At 38.7% G+C, this 25,943-nt stretch overlaps 1 protein-coding gene and 1 pseudogene across 2 annotated transcripts in view; one reads left to right on the forward strand and one right to left on the reverse strand.

Moving 5' to 3' along the window:
- The window catches only part of SGCG (sarcoglycan gamma), a 172,636-nt gene that overhangs the window by 55,699 nt on the left and 90,994 nt on the right, over positions 1-25,943 (forward strand). For both annotated transcript variants that reach the window (XM_063714856.1, XM_063714857.1), the window contains exon 3: positions 25,351-25,452. In XM_063714856.1, coding sequence (XP_063570926.1) covers positions 25,351-25,452 — 102 coding nt within the window. The remainder of the gene's footprint in view (positions 1-25,350; positions 25,453-25,943) is intronic.
- On the reverse strand, positions 8,051-8,151 carry LOC129049711 (U6 spliceosomal RNA; annotated as a pseudogene).

Genomic DNA, 25,943 nt, shown 5'->3' on the forward strand with positions numbered 1-25,943 from the left:
ATAGCACACACACACTCAAAGAACAAGAACCATTAGTGATTACTTACGTTAATTAAATGCCCAGTTTAAGCCTGGCACAAAATTATGAAATTCTTTGTCGAAAGTTATTCTTTTTTCTATTTTTAGTATAACATGAAAAAGTACCTGCTATCCCGCTAAACTTCTTATTATAAAAATAATGTGAAAAGTTACACTCAGACAAAAACCACCACCCCATTGGTACAATATGGAAATACGGATCCCAGTATGGATGATTTAGTAGGTGTTAATAGAGTAAGGTGAGAGTTAAAAAAAAAAAAAAAACTGAAACAAAGGCATATTTTGTGGATAGTCGCCATCATCATATAGCAATAAGATGTAGGCTGTACATAACGGCCAAATGTGGAAGTCAGACCAATTTCAGATGTTCAGTAGCTTACAAGACTATGTGCACAAAATGTGAAATAACAGAATTTCAAAGATGTCAGTACTCAGAAAACGAGATATGTAAAAGAGGATAGTTATCTACCTTTTCTTAGCAATGAAGCATATTAGAATCTTGAACATGTTTCTCCAGAGTAATCTCTCCATGACAGAATTATCATGGACATTCCACTAGATATCTAAAACTCTCTCAAGATGCACCCTTCCAGCTTGACCTAGTGCAAATCTCACGTCTTCTGAGAGGCATTCTCCAAATTCTCCAATACTCTCTTTATTCAAGTCCCATTCAGAACCCTTGAATTTGTCTATACTATGGGTGTATCTACGTCAGAGGAATTCAGGGGCCAATAGAACACTATGCTTTTTTGAATCCTCAGCCATGTCACAGTGCCACACATACAATTTGGTACTCAATAAATATTTTATGATTCAAAAAATGTGTAAATATGAAAGATAACTTTCACAGCTGTATGTGTATATGAAGTTAGCAATGACCAAGAAGGAATGACACAAATTTATTACTAGATTGATAACAAAAAAGTACTGAAGGGTTTGCAGACAGGTTGATGGATCCAGTATAACTATAAAAATTTATTAGTCTATTATTTTGTTAACAGAATATGATATTTAATGGACCATGATATTTCCTCACAAATTTTTCCATCTCTTTGCAAATGCACTTGAGTAAACTGTTGTGTAAAATATGTATGGTCTTAAAGTTGTTGCTTTCCAAAATTTGCTAAGAGGTATATATACATTGTTGTCTAACATTGACTTTTCTTTGTATGTAAAATGTCCAGGTTAGTAGCAAAAGCACCAATACAGTTGACAATACAACTGTAATATAGTTCTCAGTTGTTAATTGCATAAAATGATGTGGACTAATTGATTCATTGTACACTTATGCCGGTCATCCTGACACTCTTAATTTAATCTCAAAGTATATTTTGTTTGATCATCTAGTCTGCGTTCCACCACACTGTTCATAATATGTTGAGAAGCACATTCACCTATATGGAAATCTGTTTTTAATCCCTGGGTAGTCATAAATGATGACAATTACAATGATGAGCATGATGATAATGATGATGATAACCTTTGTGTGGTGTGTTAGAATGTGGTGTGTTAGAATGTGGAAAATACCACCACTCCAGGTATATAAATGCTCTTTACAACGCCTCCTTTTCCAAATTAAGAGAACACTGTTCCAAATATTTTATATGAGGAGAGGTTCTAATTTGATTTTTATCCTCGAATAGGTTCCTGAACACAGTTTATTGAATAATTGTATGTTTCCTATTAGTTATTACGCATTTGTTATCATACTATAAGCTCTTATGAATAGAGACTATTTCAGAGTTACATATTTTATCTACCTTTCTGTTGCCTCTTTTGCTAGTGTTTTAGAACCCAACATTTCCAATTATAATAAATTTATCATTATTTTCATATATATATATATGCCAGTCCCCCTGATTTTTTTTGCCTTTACAGTCTATTATGAAAATTTTCAAATGCATATTTTAAAAATGCGAATTCTTAAGATGGCTGAATAGGAACAGCTCCAGTCTACAGCTCCCAGCATGAGCGATGCAGAAGACGGGTGATTTCTGCATTTCCAACTGAGGTACTGGGTTCATCTCACTGGGGAGTGTCAGAAAGTGGGTGCAGGACAGTGGGTGCAGTGCACTGAGTGTGAGCTGAAATAGGGCGAGCCATTGCCTCACCAGGGAAGCGCAAGGGGTCAGGGAATTCCCTTTCCTAGTCAAAGAAAGGGGTGACAGACGGTACCAAGAAAATCGGGTCACTCCCACCCTAATACTGCGCTTTTCCAATGGTCTTAGCAAACGGCGCACCAGGACATTATATCCCGTGCCTGGCTCGGAGGATCCTATGCCCACGGAGCCTCACTCACTGCTAGCACAGCAGTCTGAGATCAAACTGCAAGGCGGCAGCGAGGCTGGGGGAGGGGCACCCGCCATTGCCGAGGCTTGACTAGGTAAACAAAGCAGGCAGGAAGCTCAAACTGGGTGGAGCCCACGGCAGCTCAAGGATGCCTGCCTGCCTCTGTAGACTGCACCTCTAGGGGCAGGGCATTGCCAAACAAAAGGCAGCAGAATCCTCTGCAGACTTAAATGTCCCTGTCTGACAGCTTTGAAGAGAGTAGTGGTTCTCCCAGCACGCAGCTGGAGATCTGAGAATGGACAGACTGCCTCCTCAAGTGGGTCCCTGACCCTTGACAAGCCTAACTGGGAGGCACCCCCTAGAAGGGGCAGACTGACACTTCACACAGCTGGGTACTCCTCTGAGACAAAACTTCCAGAGGAATGATTAGGCAGCAACATTTGCTGTTCACCAATATCCACTGTTCTGCAGCCTCCACTGCTGATACGCAGGCAAACAGTCTGGAGTTGACCTCCAGCAAACTCCAGCAGACCTGCAGCTGAGGGTCCTGACTGATAGAAGGAAAAGTAACAAACAGAAAGGACATCCACAACAACACCCCGTCTGTAAATCACCATCTTCAAAGACCAAAGGTAGATAAAACCACAAAGATGGGGAAAAAACAGAGCAGAAAAACTGGAAACTCTAAAAATCAGAGTGCCTCTGCTCCTCCAAAGGAACGCACCTCCTCACCAGCAACAGAACAAAGCTGGACGGAGAATGACTTTGACGAGTTGAGAGAAGAAGGCTTCAGGCAACCAAACTACTACGAGCTAAAGGAGGAAGTTTGAACCCATGGCAAAGAAGTTAAAAACCTTAAAAAAAAATTAGGCGAATGGATAACTAGAATAACCAATGCAGAGAAATCCTTAAAGGACCTGATGGAGCTAAAAACCAAGGCATGAGAACTACGTGACGAATGCACAAGCCTCAGTAGCCGATTTGATCAACTGGAAGAAAGGGTATCAGTGATGGAAGATCAAATGAATGAAATGAAGTGAGAAGAGAAGTTTAGAGAAAAAAGAATGAAAAGAAATGAACAAAGCCTCCAAGAAATATGGGACTATGTGAAAAGACCAAATCTACGTCTGATTGGTGTACTGAAAGTGACGGAGAGAATGGAATCAAGTTGGAAAACACTCTGCAGGATATTAGAACTTCCCCAAGCAAGCAAGGCAGGCCAACATTCAAATTCAGGAAATACAGAGAACGCCACAAAGATACTCCTTGAGAAGAGCAACTCCAAGACACATAATTGTCAGATTCACCAAAGTGGAAATGAAGGAAAAAATGTTAAGGGAGAGAAAGGTCAGGTTACCCACAAATGGAAGCCCATCAGACTAACAGCTGATACCTCCGAAGAAACTCTACAAGCCAGAAAAGAGTGGGGGCCAATATTCAACATTCTTAACAAAAAGAATTTTCAACCCAGAATTTCATATCCAGCCAAACTAAGCTTCATAACTGAAGGAGAAATAAAATACTTTACAGACAAGCAAATGCTGAGAGATTTTGTCACCACCAGGCCTGCCCTAAAAGAGCTCCTGAAAGAAGCACTAAACATGGAAAGGAACAACCAGTACCAGCCACTGCAAAAACATGCCAAATTGAGGCTAGGAAGAAACTGCATCAACTAACGAGCAAAACAGCCAGCTAACATCATAATGACAAGATCAAATACACACATAACAATATTAACCTTAAATGTAAATGGGCTAAATACTCCAATTAAGAGACACAGACTGGCAAATTGGATAAAGAATCAAGATCTATCAGTGTGCTGTATCCAGGAAACCCATCTCACATGCAGAGACACACATAGGCTCAAAATGAAGGGATGGAGGAAGATCTACCAAGCAAATGGAAAACAAAAAAAGGCAGGGGTTGCAATCCTAGTCTCTGATAAAACAGACTTTAAACCAACAAAGATCAAGAGACAAAGAAGGCCATTACATAATGGTAAAGGGATGAATTCAACAAGAAGAGCTAACTGTCCTAAATATATAGGCACCCAATACAGGAGCATCCAGATTCATAAAGCAAGTCCTTAGAGACCTAGAAAGAGACTTAGACTCCCATACAATAATAATGGGAGACTTTAACACCCCACTGTCAATATTAGACAGATCAACGAGACAGAAGGTTAACAAGGATATCCAGGACTTGAACTCAGCTCTGCACCAAGTGGTCCTAATAGACATCTACAGAACTCTCCACCCCAAATCAACAGAATATACATTCTTCTCAGCACCACACTGCTGAGACCACATAGTTGGAAGTAAAGCACTCCTCAGCAAATGTAAAAGAACAGAAATTATAACAAACTGTCTCTCAGACCACAGTGCAGTCAAACTAGAACTCAGGATTAAGAAACTCACTCAAAACCACTCAACTACATGGAAACTGAACAACCTGCTCCTGAATGACCACTGGGTACATAATGAAATGAAGGCAGAAATAAAGATGTTCTTTGAAACCAACGAGAACAAAGACACAACATACCAGAATCTGGGACACATTCAAAGCAGTATGTAGAGGGAAATTTATAGCACTAAATGCCCATAAGAGAAAGCAGGAAAGATCTAAAATTGACACCCTAACATCACAATTAAAAGAACTAGAGAAACAAGAGCAAAGACATTCAAAAGCTGGCAGAAGGCAAGAAATAACTAAGATCAGAGCAGAACTGAAGGAAATAGAGACACAAAAAACCCTTCAAAAAATCAATGAATCCAGGAATTGGTTTTTTGAAAAGATCAACAAAATTGATAGACCGCTAGCAAGACTAATAAAGAAGAAAAGAGAGAAGAATCAAATAGACACAATAGAAAATGATAAAGGGGATATCACCACCGATCCCGCAGAAATACAAACTACCATCAGAGAATACTATAAACACCTCTATGCAAATAAACTAGAGAATCTAGATGAAATGGATAAATTCCTTGACGCACACACCCTCCCAAGACTAAACCAGGAAGAAGTTGAATCTCTGAATAGACCAGTAACAGGCTCTGAAATTGAAGCAATAATTAATAGCTTACCAACCAAAAAAAGTCCAGGACCAGATGGATTCACAGCTGAATTCTACCAGAGGTACAAGGAGGAGCTGATACCATTCCTTGTGAAACTATTCCAATCAATAGAAAAAGAGGGAATCCTCCCTAACTCATTTTATGAGTCCAACATCATCCTGATACCAAAGCCTGGCAGAGACACAACAACAAAAGAGAATTTCAGACCAATATCCCTGATGAACATCAATGCAAAAATCCTCAATAAAATACTGGCAAACCAGATCCAGTAGCACATCAAAGAGCTTATCCACCATGATCAAGTGGGCTTCATCCCTGGGATACAAGGCTGGTTCAGCATACACAAATCAATAAACATAATCCAGCATATAAACAGAACCAACGGCAAAAACCATATGATTATCTCAATAGATGCAGAAAAGGCCTTTGACAAAATTCAACAACCCTTCATGCTAAAAACTCTCAATAAATTAGGTACTGATGGGACGTATCTCAAAACGATAAGAGCTATCTATGACAAACCCACAGCCAATATCATACTGAATGGGCAAAAACTGGAAGCATTCCCTTTGAATACTGGCACAAGACAGGGATGCCCTCTTTCACCACTCCTATTCAACATAGTGTTGGAAGTTCTGGCCAGGGCAGTCAGGCAGGAGAAGGAAATAAAGGGTATTCAATTAGGAAAAGAGGAAGTCAAATTGTCCCTGTTTGCAGATGACATGATTGTATATCTAGAAAACCCCATTGTCTCAGCCCAAAATCTCCTTAAGCTGATAGGCAACTTCAGCAAAGTCTCAGGATACAAAATCAATATGCAAAAATCACAAGCATTCTTATACACCAATAACAGACAAATAGAGAGCCAAATCCTGAGTGAACTCCCATTCACAATTGCTTCAAAGGGAATAAAATACCTAGGAATCCAACTTACAAGGGACATGAAAGACCTCTTCAAGGAGAACTACAAACCACTGCTCAATGAAATAAAAGAGGATACAAACAAATGGAAGAACATTCCATGCTCATGGATAGGAAGAATCAATGTCATGAAAATGGCCATACTGCCCAAGGTAATTTATAGATTCAATGCCATGCCCGTCAAGCTACCAATGACTTTCTTCACAGAATTGGAAAAAAACTACTTTAAAGTTCATATGGAACCAAAAAAGACCCTGCATTGCCAAGTCAATCCTAAGCCAAAAGAACAAAGCTGGAGGCATCACACTACCTGACTTCAAACTATACTACAAGGCTATAGTAACCAAAACAGCATGGCACTGGTACTAAAACAGAGATATAGACCAATGGAACAGAGCAGAGTCCTCAGAAATAATGCCGCATATCTACAACTGTCTGATCTTTGATAAACCTGACAAAAACAAGAAATGGGGAAAGGATTTCCTATTTCATAAATGGTGCTGGGAAAACTGGCTAGCCATATGTAGAAAGCTGAAACTGGATCCCTTCCTTACACCTTATACAAAAATTAATTCAAGATGGATTAAAGACTTAAATGTTAGACCTGAAACCATAAAAACCCTAGAAGAAAACCTAGGCAATATCATTCAGGACATAGGCATGGACAAGGACTTCATGTCTAAAACACCAAAAGCAATGGCAACAAAAGCCAGAGTTGACAAATCGCATCTAATTAAACTAAAGAGCTTCTGCACAGCAAAAGAAACTACCATCAGAGTGAACAGGCAACCTACAGAATGGGAGAAAATTTTTGCAATCTGCTCATCTGACAAAGGGCTAATATCCAGAATCTGCAATAAACTCCAACAAATTTGCAAGAAAAAAACAACTCCATCAAAAAGTGGGCGAAGGATATGAACAGACACTTCCCAGAAGAAGACATTTATGCAGCCAAAAGACACATGAAAAAATGCTCATCATCACTGGCCATCAGAGAAATGCAAATCAAAACCACAATGAGATACCATCTCACACCAGTTAGAATGGCAATCATTAAAAAGTCAGGAAACAACAGGTGCTGGAGAGGATGTGGAGAAATAGGAACACTTTTACACTGTTGATGGGACTGTAAACTAGTTCAACCATCGTGGAAGTCAGTGTGGCGATTCCTCAGGGATCTAGAACTAGAAATACCATTTGACCCAGCCATCCCATTACTGGGTATATACCCAAACGATTATAAATCATGCTGCTATAAAGACACATGCACACGTATGTTTATTGCGCCACTATTCGCAATAGCAAAGACTTGGAACCAACCCAAATGTCCAACGATGATAGACGGGATTAAGAAAATGTGGCACATATACACCATGGAATACTATGCAGCCATAAAAAATGATGAGTTCATGTCCTTTGTAGGGACATGGATGAAGCTGGAAACCATCATTCTCAGCAAACTATCGCAAGGACAAAAAAGCAAACACCGTATGTTCTCACTCATAGGTGGGAATTGAACAGTGAGAACACATGGACACAGGAAAGGGAACATCACACACAGAGGCCTGTTCTGGGGTTGGGGGAGGGGGGAGGGATAGCATTTGGAGATATACCTAACCGTAAATGATGAGTTACTGGGTGCAGCACACCAACATGGCACATGTATACATATGTAACAAACCTGCACATTGTGCACATGTACCCTAAAACTTAAAGTATAATAATAAAAAAAATACGAATTCTTGATGAAATAGTGTGTCATCCTTATAAGGTGCCATGTCAATCTTTTCTGATTTTCCAGTTGTATCATCTGTACTGCTAAATGAACATAGCATCTGAGAATTCCTGAGTCTTTTCTGTCCTGTGATTCTCTTCTTGTGTCTGGAGTTGTTCTCCTATGGTAGTTCCTCTCCTGCTTCTTCTCCTGCATCTTTTAAGCAGCTCTACTTTGCAAGACATGAAAGTAGGTTTGTCTATTTTTATTGTTTTTACTAGCATCTAGTGTACTGCTACCACATAATAGGTACTCAACAAATACAGGTACACTTCAACTGAAATGTCAGAAATTAAATACTTTTACTGAGATCACACAACCAGAAAATGAGAGTTAGGATTTATATCCATTCCATTTGATTCAAAAATCAACCCTACTCAATGGCCCTATATGAGATGTCATAAATGGTGGTAGTGAGAATAAGTAGCTGATGAGTATACTTCTGTAACATGATAAAAAATATTTACAACAAACCAGCAGCCAAGAACATACTACCAAAAACCCAGAGGCATTCCCACTGAAGCCAAGAACAAGAAAATTATGTCTGATATCACTACTGTAATTTGGCATTTTTCTGAAAGTTTGACAAATGGGACAACAGAGTTAGTTAAATAAGGAAATCGAAATAGATGAATAGAAGATGATTTGAGAAAAAACTTGCAAGTAATTTTAGTGTTACATTATAAAACGCAGAGAATTAAAGGAAAACTATTGAAACAAATAAAAAGTTTATAATATATGTATTTAGTAAGAAACCGTGTTAGTGTTCATTATACATCCATATTTGGGTCTCAACTAGCTAGAAAATGGGCTAGAAGAAAAATCACACATCATATTGTAAAATATGTGTAAGTTATTTATAAAACTACAATAATTCAAACCTTATGGCATATAAACACCAAATATAACACTGGAATGTAAAGAGATTTCAGAAAGAGTTGGTGGGGATATAAACTGGTACATTTCAGTAGAGTTACAATTTGTTCACTTTTCTAAAGATGTTATGCTTCACTAAAATAAATGTAAAATAAACTGTAACACAAATTATTTAACTTGTTTAAGGAAGTAATGATAAATATTAAATTCATTAAAAAATAAAATTTGTTGGGAAAGGGTAGTAAATTCAACATATTAATTTAAAAATCAGTATCAGAGAGTGACCAATATTTTTGCACACACTCAAATTTAACTGCTGATTGAACAGAGATTGGACATGCTATACTTACTTGTGTTCATTTCCTCCCATGACAGGTATTGTGCTGCTTTTATTGTATTAATACAAATAGACCAAGGCATTTGAATGACGGTTGATAGGGACAACCTTACTTTGTTGAAATAAGTATATCCATTAGAGTCTAGGAAAACTACTATGCTTTTTGATATTGAGAATTCTATGGTGAGAAAGTAATGAGCTAAAATAACAATATAAATATATGTATTATTTAGTATAAATATATACTTTGGCTCATAATTTTCCCACCATAGAATTCTCAGTACCAAAAAGAATAGGTTTTTTTTTAACAAATACTACATATATAATATTTATATGCTATATATTTTTTATAGGTTTTTTTTTTTTTCTTGAGATGGGGTCTTGATCTGTCACCCAGGCTGGAGTGCAGTGGTGCGATCTTAGCTGTCTGCAAGCTCTGCCTCCTGGGTTCACACCGTTCTCCTGCCTCAGCCTCCCGAGTAGCTGGGACTACAGGCGCCCGCCACCGTGCCTGGCTTTTTGTATTTTTAGTAGAGATGGGGTTTCATCATGTTAGCCAGGATGGTCTGGATATCCTGACCTCGTGATCTGTCCGACTCGGCCTCCCAAAGTGCTAGGATTACAGGCGTGAGCAAACGCGCCCCGCCATAGGTTTTTTATTAGCTTTTTATCCTAAATGATTTGGGATCAATTTCTAGAATTACTTTTAATGTCTAAATAGAGGTATGCATATTTATCAGAAAACAAGATTTCTAGCAAGTGAGATTTCAGGGGATTTTGTTTACTTACAGCTGTGGTAGTATTAAAGGAATTTTTCTTCCTCTAAAAGAGGAGGATTTTTTTAGGTTTATTTTATTTTGCATAGCAGGGTGACTACAGTTAGTAATAACATATTGTATATTTTAAAATAGCTGAGAGGATTTTAGATGTTCTCACAAGAAAGAAATGATAAATATTTTAGATAATGGATATGTTCATGAATCTGATTTGATCATTTTATAATGTATACATGATGTATCAACATATGCCTTTAAACCCCATAAACATACACAATTAATTTTTTTTTTTGAGACGGAGTCTGGCTCTGTCTGATAACTAACTTTTACTGAAACTAGGTTTACATTTTTTTTTTTTTGAGACGCAGTCTTGCTCTGTCGCCCTGGCTGGATGGAGTGCAGTGGCGCCATCTCGGCTCACTACAAGCTCCGCCTCCAGGGTTCACGCCATTCTCCTGCCTCAGCCGCCTGAGTACTGGGACTACAGGCACCGGCCACCACGCCTGGCTAATTTTTTTTATTGTTATTATTATTTTTTTTTTGTATTTTTAGTAGAGACGGGGTGTCACCATGTTAGTCAGGATGGTCTGGATCTCCTGACCTCGTGATCCGCCCACCTCGGCCTCCCAAAGTGCTACGATTACAGGGATGAGCCACCGCGCCAGGCCAATATTTATCAATTAAAAATAAAAGAATATGGCTGGGCGCAGTGGCTCACTTCTTTAATCCCAGCACTTTGGGAGGCCGAGGCGGGCAGATCACCTAAGGTCGGGAGTTTGAGACCAGCCTGACCAACATAGAGAAACCCGTCTCTACTAAAAACACAGAATTAGCCGGGCGTGTGGTGCATGCCTGTAATCCCAGCTACTTGAGAGGTTAAGGCAGGAGAATTGCTTGAGCCAGGGAGGCGGAGGTTGCAATGAGCCGAAATTGCAGCATTGCGCTCCAGCCTGGGCAACGAGCGAAACTCCATCCCATTTATTTATAAATAAATAAATAAACAAACAAATAAATAAAAGAATATATTTTTGACTTTTTCTGAGAGTCAATTAGAAGATATCATTCAGTAGAAATTAAATTATTCTCTACAGTGACATTCTGGGAAATAGCAATTTCATTAAATGAAATATAAGCTCAGTAAATAAAGACAAATTTATTTCTGTGCGTGTTCTAGAGTCACAAATTCCCACTCCTCACAATTTAGATGATCAATTCCACCAATCTTTATCCTTTTTTATGCTTAACCAACAAGAAAATTCATGTCCAGTCTTCTGCGTGATTCAGAATAAACAGAGGTCAAAATCTCACAAAATATTGAAATTGCTATGGAAAGGGGAGTGAGTTAGTCTCTTTGTGGGTATTAGAAGATAGATAAGACAGTCAATCGCTATTTTCAGAATCCATCTTTATAGAAAATATGCTTTAACCTTCCCGCTAAATCCTAGGAATTCCCTGCCTGTAATATGAACAACCAGGATCACTGTAACATTGAGAGGAAATTTTATAAAAATCTTTTCATTGAAGGAGAAAATTATGTTATTCATCTACAGCAATGTTTTAGGATGTAGTCAGATTTAAAATGTGTAAGCCTTCATGCATGCAATCATTATTCCTTTTACAAGGAAAATAATTTTATAAACTGCAACTTACATCTGATGCCTAAAATTGTTACTAACATCCTAGCAAGAAATGAAAGTTTAGAAAACTACCAGAAGTGACTAAAAGCACAAAACCCTGAAGTAAGAAAACAATAGTTATTAGGATAATTAAAGATAAAGAAAATGGGTTTGATATAATTATATGTTACCTAGGAATTGTTGGTGTGAAGTTATGAAAGTGCAAGTTAAAAGTTTTTTTGAATTAGAACTATATAACACAAACTAAAATGCAGTCACTTACTATACACTATTTATCATCTTAGGCCTGTGAATTCTGAAGCAATGCCAATTATTAACCTATTAATTTTAAAAAATATATACTGAGCACCTAATATAAGCACTGTGCTGTCTATGGTGGATCTTAGAGCTGCCAGGGCCATTCGGTCATTGAACACAGTTTTCTTAGGTTCTATGATGTATAATGCGCAGTGCTAAGTGCTACAAATACAAATACTATTTACAAAACCCGTTGTGGAATAGAAGTTTACATACATGTAGCACAATGTGGTGAGGCTTATATGAGAGATAGGCTCAAACCTTTGTAGGGATTCTATGAGGGACTCAAAATGATTTAAGGAGGTTAGGAAAGGCTGCACACAGGACTTAGATGATTTGAGGATGCTGTATACAGAAAATAAGAGGTTGCTGAGTGAGAAGTTTCCTGTGGCTAAAAGAGTTAAACAAAGGACAGGGGAACCTGTGGAAATAGTCAGGGACCAGATGTAAGAACTGTGTATGCCCTAGTGTAGCCATTCACCTATTATCCTGTGCACTGACTGAAAGCCATTGGAGACTTTTAAAGAGGGAAATGACTTGTTCGATTAGTTTTCAGGGAAATGATTTAGGGAGCACTAAGGAGGGATCGCTGAAGTGGAAGATGATAAGTTTGAGTATCTATCATGTATTAAGTGTTGTTAAATTAAGTTCAGCCTAAATCTGCCTCCTTGTAGTTTTGGCCTAGATGTTTCCCCATATATCAGATTTTTGGATACTCTTTCTTATGAAGGGCCGTCGATTGTCTATCTGTTGTCTTACGTTTTTGAAGGAGTATTCTATATATTCAGAATTCTAGTCTTAGGTACACGTATTGCAATATCTTCTTCCACTCTGTGGATTGTCTCATTACTCTATTAAATGTGTCCTTTGACAAAGTCATGTTCTTAAAATGGTTTTCTGTGCCCTCTTTAAGAAATGTTTGCCTTCTTCACAGACATGCAGATGTTCTTTGTCCTTTTCTAAAAGTTTGTTTTATTTTTACATTTCTATGTGCAATCCATATTGAATTAATCTTTATGCATGATGTGAGAGAGATTAAGATTCATTTATTTCCATATAGGTGTCTAATTCAATCAGCACTTTTTTTTACAAGAATGTTCTTTCCCCCTTCTGATTAAGAAAAGCATTTCTTGGCCAGGCACAGTGGCTCATGCCTGTAATTCTAGCACTTAGGGAGGCTGAGGTGGGCAGATCACTTGAGGTCAGGAGTTTGAGACCACCCTGGCCAACATGGTGAAACCCTGTCTCTACTAAAAATACAAAAAATTAGCCAGGCATAGATGGCGTGTGCCTGTAGTCTCAGCTACTCAGGAAGCTGAGGCACAAGACTCACTTGAACCCAGGAGGTGGAGGCTGCAGTGGGCTGAGATCATGCCACTGCACTCCAGCCTGGGTGACAGAGCAACAGTCTGTCTCTACATAAATAAATAAATAGAAAGAAAAGCATTTCTTATACTTTGAACCTTCCATGGGCATTTTTTATATTATTATCTCTTTTTAAAAATGTGTATGTTCTTCCTATTTGTTATTACTTAACTCCTTATTCAGAATGGGCTTCTCTTCTTAACATTTTGGGGGCCCAGAATAAGAGTACAAATAGGCTGGGTGCAGTGGCTCACACATGTAATCCCAGCACTTTGGGAGGCCAAGGCGGGTGGATCACGAGGTCAGGAGATAGAGACCATCCTGGCTAACATGGTGAAACCCTGTCTCTATTAAAAATAAAAAAAATTAGCCAGGCGTGGCGGCCGGCGCCTGTAGTCCCAGCTACTCGGGAGGCTGAGGCAGGAGAATGGCGTGAACCCGGGAGGCGGAGCTTGCAGTGAGCCGAGATTGCGCCACTGCACTCCAGCCTGGGCGACAGAGCCAGACTCTGTCTCAAAAAGAAAAAAAAAAGTACAAATAGAGGCCCATATTTTATGCTGCTACAGTCTCCACCTATAAATGAAAAAGTTTAAATCTAAAGCATTCAGACTAATAATGGCTGATAAATTAGGCTGATATTTGAAAAATTAATTTTACATTATTACTTTTGTTCCCTGCCACTGACTTTAAATTATCACAAATGCATTAAGTTAAAAACAATAAAATTTTAAAGACTAGTTGAACAGTGAAAATGTATATATTAGTTCTATTATTTTTAAGAAATTACTTGTTAATAGAAAAATAGTCAAGTTTCAGATAATAGGAAAAACAGAAATTTCCATTTTTGGTCTTTAGAGCATTGACATAGCTTATGGTTTTGCCTCACGTATTTTGTTGCCACTTAAAGATAGGAGGGGCTGGGTGTGGTGGCTCACACCTGTAATCCCAGCACTTTGGGAGGCCGAGGCAGGCAGATCATGAGGTCAGGAGTTCGAGACCAGCCTGACCAACATGGTGAAATCCCGTATCTACTAAAAATACAAAAATTAGCCAGGTGTGGTGGTGTGTGCTTGTAATCCCAGCTACTCAGGAGGCTGAGGCAGAAGAATCGCTTGAACCCAGGAGGTGGAGGTTGCAGTGAGCTGAGATCACGCCATTGCACTCCAGCCTGGGCGACAGAGCAAGACTCCATCTCAAAAAAAAAGATAAGAGGGAGATTCAGTCAAAGGTGTTGTGGATCTAACTTTTGTTTTGGTCAGGCATGTATGCATCATGCTGGTATCTAATAGGACGTTTTAGTGGTTTCCATTTTCTATGTATGTGACTGGAACAGTAGGAACCCTACATGATAATAACAGATCCTGCTGTTTCTGAGTCAGTCTCTACAGATTGAAGTAGCTTCAATCAGGTAATTTTCAATTGTATTTGATTTTGTTGTAATTAGAAAACCCGAAAATTCCAATATTTTCTGAGGTTTTACTCCTACGTATGTGTTAGTTGAAGAGCCACTCTAATAAGGTGCAACTACAGGTTCCTCCCATTCCACACTGTTCTCTACTTTATAGTATACACATCTACTATAGTTCTTATTATTCTTTCTTTCTCCTGCCGAAGTATGAATGCCTCCAGATGAGGATTTAGTCTAATGCAGTAGAATTCAATAAGCATTTATGATGTGCCAGGCACAGCGCTAGATACGCATAATACGGGGGGGGGGGGGCAAGTGCTGGTGGAATGGGCCTCCATCACAGAGCACAACATGTGAAATGTTTGGAAAAATTAAATCTCATTTGTCCTTACTTCTAGCCCAGAGTGAGCCTACACTACATGGGCAAATGCATCAGAATGGAAATCTCTCACCAACCCCAAATTCCAACCCCACAGGACACACACACACACACACACACACACACACACACACACACACACACACACACACACACACACACACACACACACACACACACACACACACACACACACACACACACACACACACACACACACACACACACACACACACACACCAATGCAAGCACTGCTAACTACCGAGTACATTTTTTCCTACTAAGCCAGACACAGGCTATAGAAAATTCTTACACAACACTCAAGGTTGTCAGCCCTAGCTACACAATAGAATTACCTGGAAGCTTCATAAATTCCCAACGCCCATATCATACAATAGAGTAATTTCATTTCAACCTCTGAGAGTAGGGCCCAGGTTTCTGTGATTCTTATAGTTCTCCAGGTGCTTCCAATGTGCAGTCAAGGTTCTGAACCATTGCTATGCTCTTGCCAGTGTGCACAGTCCCTGGAGTAGTAGTAGCACCCACTACGAGCTCATGAGACATGTACAATCTCAGTTCCCACCCCAGATCCACTGAATCAGTGTCTGCAGTTCAACTAGATCCCAGCTGGTGTAAATACTCATGGAAATTTGACAAAAACCTCAGCAGCTTCCACCACCTCATCCTCAGTGAGTGAGTGTTGGTAGGTTGAATGGTGATTCCCCAAGGATGTCCACATCCTAACACCCAAAGTCCACATCCTAACAGCCAAATATTACCTTCCATGGCCAAAAGGACTTTGCAGATGTGATTACATTAAGGGTCCTGAAATTGGAACATTATTTTGTATTATTGATCACTTTCACCAGTTGATTAAAGGGCCAGGCTTCACTGTAAAATTATGAGTTTCCCACTTACAATTATAATTATTTCGTGAGGAGGTAGTTTGAAACTACTTAAGTCTCTTCTTCTTCATGCACCTTTCAATTTATTCATTAATTTATGCACATCCCCATGGACTCATAATTTCCAATTTTATCCATTGGGCTCTCATAGTCTTTCACTGACATTTATTTTGATACTCAAACTTTTCTCTGATTTGGCTTGTGGGAGCCCTTCTGAGCAGGCTTTTCTGTCATTTCACTGTCCATAACACTCTTTGAGCCCTTCCTTTCTGACACAAGGTCTTCCATGCTCACCTTTTTCTTTCCTTACTCCAGCCCTGGAATTAGCTGTTTCTCCAAGGAGCCCTTGCTCCTTTTAGTGGAGAATGAGTCCAGAGCCAGATGTGCTCACTGCTCTTGTGATTCTGCTCCCAGGCCCTCTGAGTGGACATGTCATACACACACACACACACACACACACACACACCCCTACATACATCAACATTTATTTCTGCGCCTATCTATATATGTATAGAAAATGGTGAGTTTAGACAAATTTCAATTTCTGTTCAATATCACAGGGTTTAACCTGGTTTTCTCCCTTTCTATGTTTGTACCTCCCTTCCCCTACAATGAGGAGCTTGGCTCCCACTATTCATTCATTTACTTATTCAGTCAATCCCATTCATGTTTCCATTCTCCTACCTCTGCCACACCCTCTCCTTCAGGCAGATGCCCTTCCTGTTCCACTTGTGCTCCAACACCCCGCACTGGGGGATTTCAGTGCTGGGCAGTGGGGGTTCTACTCACCCAGTGATTACAGTGACTATAAACCTCAAACTATTACTACAAGACATTATCAATTTGCATTTTTAAAAAGATCATCTATTATGCTGCTTATAAAAGACAGTTAAAAGAAAAGAACTGAAACAGTTTGCAAATAAAAGAAAAAGCATATACCAAATCAATACTGACTAAATGAAAGCTGATATGAAAAAAATTAAAATCACTTATAATGTCACCAAGAGACATAAAATAATTATGCAAAAACCAAGAAAAATATATCTGTATGTATTATAACTGTAAAATATCTGTAGGCTGAGACCAAAAAAAAAAAAAACACTGATGAAAGACATTTTAAATTAAATAAATGGAAAAATAGACAGTGTTCATGCACTGGAATGCTTGATATTAAGATGTCAATTCTTCCCAAGCTGACACTTGTATTCAACACAATGCCAATTGAAATCCCAGCACAAATGTTTGTAGAATCAACAAGCTTGTTTAAAAACTTATATTTAAAGGCAAAGGAACTAGAATAAGGTGAAATAAGTGGAAAAGGACAAATACTTCAGATTCCACTTATACGAGGTGCCTAGAGTAGTCAAATTCATAGAGACAGAAAGTAGAATGGTGGTTACCAGGGGCTGGGGGTAGGAGGAAATGCAAAGTGTTTAGTGGGTACAGAGTTGCAGTTTAGGAAGATGAAAAGAGTTCTGGAAGGGGTGATGGTTGTACAACAAAAAAGAAAACTGAGCTGTCAACAAAAAGGAAAACAGGGAGGATTCAGCAAGTCAATTTGAGGATTTTTTTCCTTTTATTTGTGGGAAGCTGTCCCAGAATGAGGCAGCTGGCAAATTTTAGGACAATGAATCATTTCAGTTTTTCTTTTTATCTTCATAGTGCATTGTTTTTCTACCTGTTTGTCTTATTTTTAGAATAATATAGAAAAAGAAAATGAAGGCTCTTTTTCCTAATTTTGGCATGAATCCCCCTTGTTGCAAATGAAGATGGCATCATGAGGCAGCTCAAAGAGGAGAGCTTAGGTAATGCACAATGTGTTGGCTGCCTGTCCACATCCGTCCTGCATTGATGTGGTAGGCAAGCAATCTTTTTGTTAAAATCATGTTTGTGACCGTAATCATTTGGATGAATTCTTTTAAAGAAATTAAAATCCAAGAAAGAAAAAAATTCATTATACACCTATTAAGAATGGAAAAAAAAACCTGGCAGTACCAAGTGCTGACAAGAATGCGGAACAACTATAACTCTCCTATGTTGCTTATGGGATGCAAAATGGTGTGGCCTCTTTAGAAAACAACATTTTGACAGTTTCTTGTTCTTATTCTTAAAAGGTTAACCTTAGACCTGCCATACAAACTGTATGTAAAAGTCTGTAGCAGCTTTTCTCATAATTGTCAACAAACAACTCAAATGTCCTTGAATGGACAAACTGTTTGGCACACAACCAATGGAATACAACTCACCCATTGAAAGAAACAAGCTACTGACATCCATGTGGATGGACATCAGATGTAGTATTCTAGTGAAAGAAGCCTATCTGGAAAGGCTACATACTGCATGACCATCTATGTTATGTCCTGGAATAGGCAAAGCTTCAGGGACAGAAATGAGATCAGTGGCTACCAAGGAATGGGCGTGGTGAACAAGAAAGGAGCCTGCAGAGGGGAACGGGACATTAGTATTGTTATTTATTATTATTTGAGACAAGGTCTCACTCCAATGCCAAGGCTAAAGTACAGTGGCTCAATCACTCACTTCAGCCTCTACCTCCTGGGCTCAAGGGATCCTCCTGGCTCAGCCTCCAGAGTACCTGAGACTACAGGCACCCACCAACACACCCAACAAATTTTTGTATTTTTTGTAGAGATGGGGTTTTGCCATGTTGCCCAGGCTCGTCTTCAACTCCTGGGCTCAAGCTGTCCGCCCACCTAGACCTCCCAAAATGAGCCACAGCACCCAGCCACAGGGCATTATTTTATGGTGGTAGAGCTGTCCTGTATCTTGATGAGTTGTACAACTATATGAGCTTGTGAAAATTCACAGAAATATTTACTTTTAGGGACATTTTATTTAGTGAACTTTATTTCATGAAATTGTATTTAGAGTAAATCTTATTGTTTGTAAATCACACCTGAATTTGTCTGACTTGTAAAAAACTAAACAAAAAGCTAGGCATCTTCTTTTCATTTCAAGCATTTGTTTGGTGATTTGTTGTTTGCGAAGCTTATAGATTTATTTTTTATTAAAATAACAGAATCTTGCAAGTGAAAGGAAACAGGTCATCTTATGTCAATTCCTACTTTTTTTTCTTTTTAAAAAATATTTTAACTTTTATTTTAGGTTCAGGAATACATGTGTAGGTTTGTTATATAGGTAAACTTGTGACTTGGGCATTTGGTTTACAGATTATTTTGTCACCCAGGTACTAAGCACAGTACCTGATAGTTTTTTGTTTGCTTGTTTTTTTTCTGAACCTCTCCCTTCTCCCACCCTCCACCCTCAATTAGGTCCCAGGGTCTGTTGTTCCCCTCTATGTGTCCATGTATTCTCATTATTTAGCTCCCACTTATAAGTGAGAACACGCAGTATTTGTTCTTCTGTTCCTGGGTTAGTATGCTAAAGATAATGGCCTCCAGTTCCATCCATGTTCCTGCAAAGGACATGATCTCATTCCTTCTTATGACTGCATAGTATTCCATAGTGTATATGTACCACATTTTCTTTATCCAGTCTACTGTTTCTTTATTTGTTTGTTTGAGACAGGGTCATGCCCTGTCACCCAGGCTGGAGTGCAGTGGCACGATCTTTGCTCACTGCAACCTCCACCTCCCGAGTTAAGCGATTCTCCAGCCTCAGCCCCTGAGTAGCTGGGACTACAGGCATGCGCCACCACACACAACTAATTTTTGTATTTTTAGTAGAGATGGGTTTTCACCATGTTGGCCAGGCTGGTCTTGAACTCCTAACCTCAGATGATCCACCTTCATTGGCCTCCCAAAGTGCTGGGATTACAGGAACTGTAATCCCAGTGTAAGCCACCGTGCCCAGCCTATCTAGTCTACTGTTGATGGACATTTAAGTTGATTCCACGTCTTTGCTATTGTGAATAGTGCTGCAATGAACACAATGCATGCATGTGTCTTTACAGTAGAACAATTTTTATTCTTTGGGTATATATCCAGTAATGGGAGGATTGCTGGACTGAATGTTAGTTCTGTTTTTAGTTCCTTGTGGAGTTGCCACACTGCTTTCCACAATGCTCAAACTAATTTACAGTCTCACCAGCAGCATATAAGTGTTTGCTATTTCTCTGCAACCTCACCAGCATCTATTATTTTTCACTTTTTAATAATACCCATTCTGACTGGTGTGAGATTGTATCTCACTGTGGTTTTGATTTCCATTTAGTGACACTGAACATTTTTTCATGTGCTTTTTGGCCACATGTGTGTTTTCTTTTGAAAAGTGTTCATGTCCTTTCCCCACTTTTTAATGAGGTTGTTTGTTCTTCATTTGTATGTTTAAGTTCCTTGTAGATACTGGATATTAGACTTTTGTCAGATGTAAAGTTTGCAAATATTTTCTCCCATCTGTCGGCTGCCTGTTTACTCTGTTGATAGTTCCTTCTGCTGCTCAAAAGCTCTTTAGTTTTATTAGGCCTCATTTGTCAATTCTGGCTTCTGTTGCAGTTGATTTTGCTGTTTTCATCATGAAATTTTTGCCAGTTCCTATATCCTAAATGGTATTTCCTAGCTTATCCTCCAAGGTTTTTATAGTTTTAGGTTTTACTTTTAGTTCTTTAATCCATCTTGAGTTGATTGTTTTATATGGTGTAAGGAAGGGGTCCAGTTTCAATCTTCTGCATATGGCTAGGCAGCTCTCAGCACCATTTATTGAATAGGCAGTTATTTCCCCTTTGCTTGTTCTTGTCAGCTTTGTCAAAGATCAGATGGCTGTAGGTGTGTGGCCTTATTTCTGGGCTCTCTATTCTGTTCTTTAGGTCTGTGTCTGTTTTTGTACCAGTGCCATGCTCTTTTGGTTACTGTAGCCTTGTAGTACAGCTTGAAGTTGGGCAATGTGATAACTCCAGCCTTGCTCTTTTTGCTTAGGATTGTCTTGGCTAATTCAGGCTCTTTTCTTTTTGTTCCATATGAACCTTAGAATAGTTTTCTTAATTCTGTGGACAATGTCATTGGTAGTTTGATAGGAATAACATCGAATCTGTAAATTGCTTTGGGCAGTATGGCCATTTTAATGATATTGATTCTTCCTATCCATGAGCGTGGAATATTTTCCATTTGTTTGTGTCATCTCTGATGTCTTTGAGCAGTGTTTCGTAATTCTCATTGTAGGGATCTTTCACCCCTTGGTTAGCTGTATTCCTAGGTGTTTTATTCTTTTTGTGGCAATTGTGAATGGGACTGCACTTCTGATTTGGCTCTCAGCTTAGGGGTGCTGTTAATGTATAGGAATGCTACTGATTTTTGTACATTGATTTTGTATCCCAAAACTTAGTTGAAATTGCTTATCATCTCAAGGAGCTTTTGGGCAGAGACTATGGGTTTTTCTCAATATAGAATCATGTCATTTGCATACAGGATTAGTTTGACTTCCTCTCCTCCTATTTGGATACCCTTTATTTCTTTCTCTTGCCTGATTGCTCTGACCAGGACCTCTAACACTATGTTGAATAGGAGTGGTAAGAGAGGGCCTCCTTCCTTGTCTTGTGCCAGTTTTCAAGGGGACTGCTTCCAGCTTTTAACCATTCAATATGATATTGGCTGTGGGTTTGTCATAGATATCTCGTTATTTTAAAGTATGTTCCTTCAATACTTAGTTTATTAAGAGTTTTAGCACGAAAGGGTGTTGAATTTTATTGAAAGCCTTTTCTACATCTATTGAGATAATCATGTGCTTTTTGTTCTGTTTATGTAATGAATCATATTTAATGATGTGCATATGTTAAAGCAACCTTGAATTGCAGGGATAAAGCCTACTTCATCATGGTGGGTTAGCTTTTTGATGTTCTGCTGGAGTCGATTTGCTAGTATTTTGTTGAAGATTTTTGCATCTGTGTTCATCAAGGATATAGAACTGAAGTTTTCTTTTTTGCTGTGTCTCTGCCAGGTTTGGGTATCAGGATAATGCTGCCTGTTTGAATGAGCTGGGAATGAGTCCCTCCTTCTCATTTCTTTTTCTTTTCTCTTTTCTTCTTTTTTTTTTTTTTTTTTTTGAGTAGCTTCAGTATTTTCCTGCATGTTTTTCAAATAAGGAAAGTAACAGCCAGAGAAAGAAATGACAATGAACAGTCAGCTTTGGCAATCTGACTGTGTAAATTAGCTACCACAGAGGCTAGGATTAACATTAGGGTTTTTTTGGTGATATAACAAATAGAGTCCAGAAAACTGCCACCATATGTTTACTTGAACCCAGAAATTTGGCAGCAAATTTTTGGAACAGAATTTGTAGTCTTGAAATTCTGCTTTGTTTAACTCTAGGCCATAAAATCTTTAATGGAAATGTTTGCTTTAAAAAGTGGCTTATTATGCATACATGATCGATTTTCATAATTTACTAATGTTGGTTTAAGTTTATAAACTATATTATAAATGCTTGGCTGGATCCCATGAGAAAATCCCAAACAGTAGTTGTCAACCTCTTTAGACTCTGAGCCCTTTCTTCAAACAAAATCTCCCAGTGCATCACATGTATAAAAGAGCTCAGAAGGCCAGGCACGGTGGCTCACACCTGTAATCTCAACATTTTGGGAAGCTGAAGTGGACAGATCACCTGAGGTCAGGAGTTCAGGACCAGCCTGGCCAACATGACGAAACCCCATCTCTACTCAAAATACAAAAATTAGCCGGGCGTGGTGGCACACTCCTGTAATCCCAGCTACTCTGGAGGCTGAGGTGGGAGAATCACTTGAGCCCAGGAGGTGGAGGTTGCAGTGAGCCAAGATTTCACTACTGCACTCCAGCCTGGGAGACAGAGTGAGATTCCATAAAGAAAAAAAAAAAAAAGAGCTCAGAAGAGCTCATCTACCCAGTATGGGAGGTAGCTGCACCCAGCAGTGTGTGGGGCTTCCACATGCACACTGCTAATGCCACCACTCCCAAATGTCAGTTCAAATCGTAGTTTATGGATTGAACCACAAGGCATAATCACATATTTAATTTGGTTCTTGTTAATGGAGCTTTCAATTGATGATGTCTTTGAAAGTAGAAGTCTGTTGCCTAGCAGGTAATATTCAGTTCAGGGTAACATATCTCTATCATAGAAATTCACATGTCACAATGTAAAATGTCCCTTATTGCTTTGTTTCATCCTTTGGATTGTCCTGCTTTCCTTTTTTAAATAATGCTTTCTATTTGGGGAAGATCAAAGCTCAACTGGTTGAATTCAGATGCTTTTAAGACAGTCAGTGGGAGGCCGAAGCGGGCGGATCACGAGGTCAGGAGATCGAGACCATCCTGGCTAACACAGTGAAACCCTGTCTCTACTAAAAATACAAAAAATTAGCCAGGCGTGGTGGCGGGCACCTGTAGTCCCAGCTACTGGGGAGGCTGAGGCAGGAGAATGGCGTGAACCCAGGAGGCGGAGCTTGCAGTGAGCCGAGATCATGCCAGTGCACTCCAGCCTGGGTAACAGTACAAAACTCCATCTCAAAAAAAAAAAGAAGGGGAGGACAGGTAGGCAATCAGATGTATGGGTGTGAAGCTCAGAACAGACTATTTAAACTACAGATAAAAATGGATTCTTCCATGTGGATGGCTACTATCAAACAGAAAATATCAAGTGTTAAGGAGGATGTGGAGAAATTGGAATTCTTGTGCACTGTTAGAATATAAAATTGAATAGCTACCATGGGAAACAGTATGGCAGTTCTCAAAAAATTAACAACAGAATTCCCATATGATCGATCAGTTCTGCTTTTGGCTATATACCGAAAAACTTGAAAACAGGGCATCAAAGAGATATTTGCACACCCATGTTCATAGCAGCATTATTTACAATGGCCAAAATATGGAAGCAACCCAAGTATCCATCAATGGATGAGTGGATGAGCAAAATATGGTTTGTACACACAGTAGAATATTATTCAGCCTTAAAAAAAACAGAAATGTCATGATACGCTATAACATGAATGATCCTAGAGGACATTATGATAAGTGAAATAAGTCAGCCACAAAAAGATAAATATGGTATGATTCCACTTACATAAGGTACTTAGAATAATCAAATTCACAGAGACAGAAATGCTATAAGATTTGACCTTATAGCCATATATATATATTTCAAACTGTACCCCAAAATGTGTACAATTACAATGTTTCAGTTACATATTAAAACTTTAAAACAAGAAAGTAGAACAGTGGTTGCCAGGGGGTTGGGTGGAGGGGAGAATGGGGAGTCAATTGTTTAATGGGTACAGTGTTTAATTGTGCAAGATGAAAGCAGTTCTAGAGATGGTTGGTGGTGATGGTCACACAACATCACAAATGTACTTAATAGCACGGATCTGTACTCTTAAAAGTGGTTAAGATGGTAAAATGTATGTAACATATTTTACTACAATTTTTAAAATTTGGAAAAAAATGGATAAGCCTCCACACTGAAATAGTAATGGAAGCCAATTCATAGCATGAAAGCAGGAAAGGGCCTAAGACTGAACTTGAGGGAGCCGGTAGTCAAGGGCTGGGTAGGGAGGAAGAGCCTGTTAGGAGATGGAGAATGTGGTTCTGGAGGTGGGAGGAAACTAGACAAGCACAGCATCGTGGAAACCAAAGGAGGTCAGTGTTTCAAGGAGGAAGGGGTCCAGTGCCAAATGCCCCTGAGAATGCAAAGGGCATGAAATTGGAAATGCCCACAAGTTTTAACGGCACAGCGGTCATTGGTGACCTCCAGAATCATGTCTTCCATCCAATCTGGTAACCCTTCATGACTGTAAACTCCTTGAGAGCAGGCACCTTGAACAGACCTCTACATTCTCCTGTTTTGCTTTTCACTTAAGAAGTGTTCAGTAAATATTTACTACGTAGTGAACTCAGATGATGATATTTATGGTATTTTGGGGCAGGTGATGGAACTATACTGTATTCTGATTGTGTTGATGATTACACAAATCTATATATGTGTTAAAACTCATAGACCTGTACACCTCAAAACAATTAATTTTATTGTACCTTAATTTAATTTTTTTTTTAAATAGATTATTTTTCTTACATGGCGATCGGCTCTTGAGTATTATAAAATGACTCTTGAAATTTTATATATGTTTTCTAAACAGCTCTTTGTATTTATACAAGATTTAATGACATAATATTGAATTAAAGACGTAAAGTTTTAAATACACTATTTAGGAGAAATACAGAAAAGGTAGTAGGCAATATATGGAAATACATGTGTGATTTAAGTCAATATTAAGAGGAATGAAAAAGCAAGCAATAAAAAAATACGCATTGTCTCCTTTTTTTTTTTTTTTAACAGGCAGGAATGGGCCACTTGCGTGTAACAAATGATGGACTGCGCTTGGAAGGGGAATCAGAATTTTTATTCCCATTGTATGCCAAAGAAATACACTCCAGAGTGGTAAGAAAATGTTGAGACAAATAATTTGTGCTTTATGAAAAATAAATCATGTTTAAGCACAAAAATTCAATATAGTTTAGAGAAGATTTTTAAAGCGCATACATGTGCACATATTCATGATACGGTCTTTGTAAAAAGCTTGACTATTAAGTTGCAGAATTTATCTCTGATATTACCTTCTAAAAATATTTCATTTTAATGTGCTTCAGATCTGAATTCGGTGGCCTCAGTAGTTTAGACCATAATAAACTAAAGGTTTTAGAAATGAAAATTTTTACCAAGAACAATTTAAACTTCTTTATGTTAGATCAACTAACTTAAATATATTTATCTTAAGGTATTCAAAATTATCTAAGAAGCTTAGAAAGACATTCGTTTCGGCTGGGCACGGTGGCTCACGCCTGTAATCCCAGCACTTTGGGAGGCTGAGGTGGGCGGATCACCTGAGGTCGGACCAGCTTGACCAACATGGAGAAACCCCGTCTCTACTA

Source organism: Pongo abelii, chromosome 14 (genome assembly GCF_028885655.2).
Source record: "Pongo abelii isolate AG06213 chromosome 14, NHGRI_mPonAbe1-v2.0_pri, whole genome shotgun sequence".
Classification (NCBI taxonomy): domain Eukaryota; kingdom Metazoa; phylum Chordata; class Mammalia; order Primates; family Hominidae; genus Pongo; species Pongo abelii.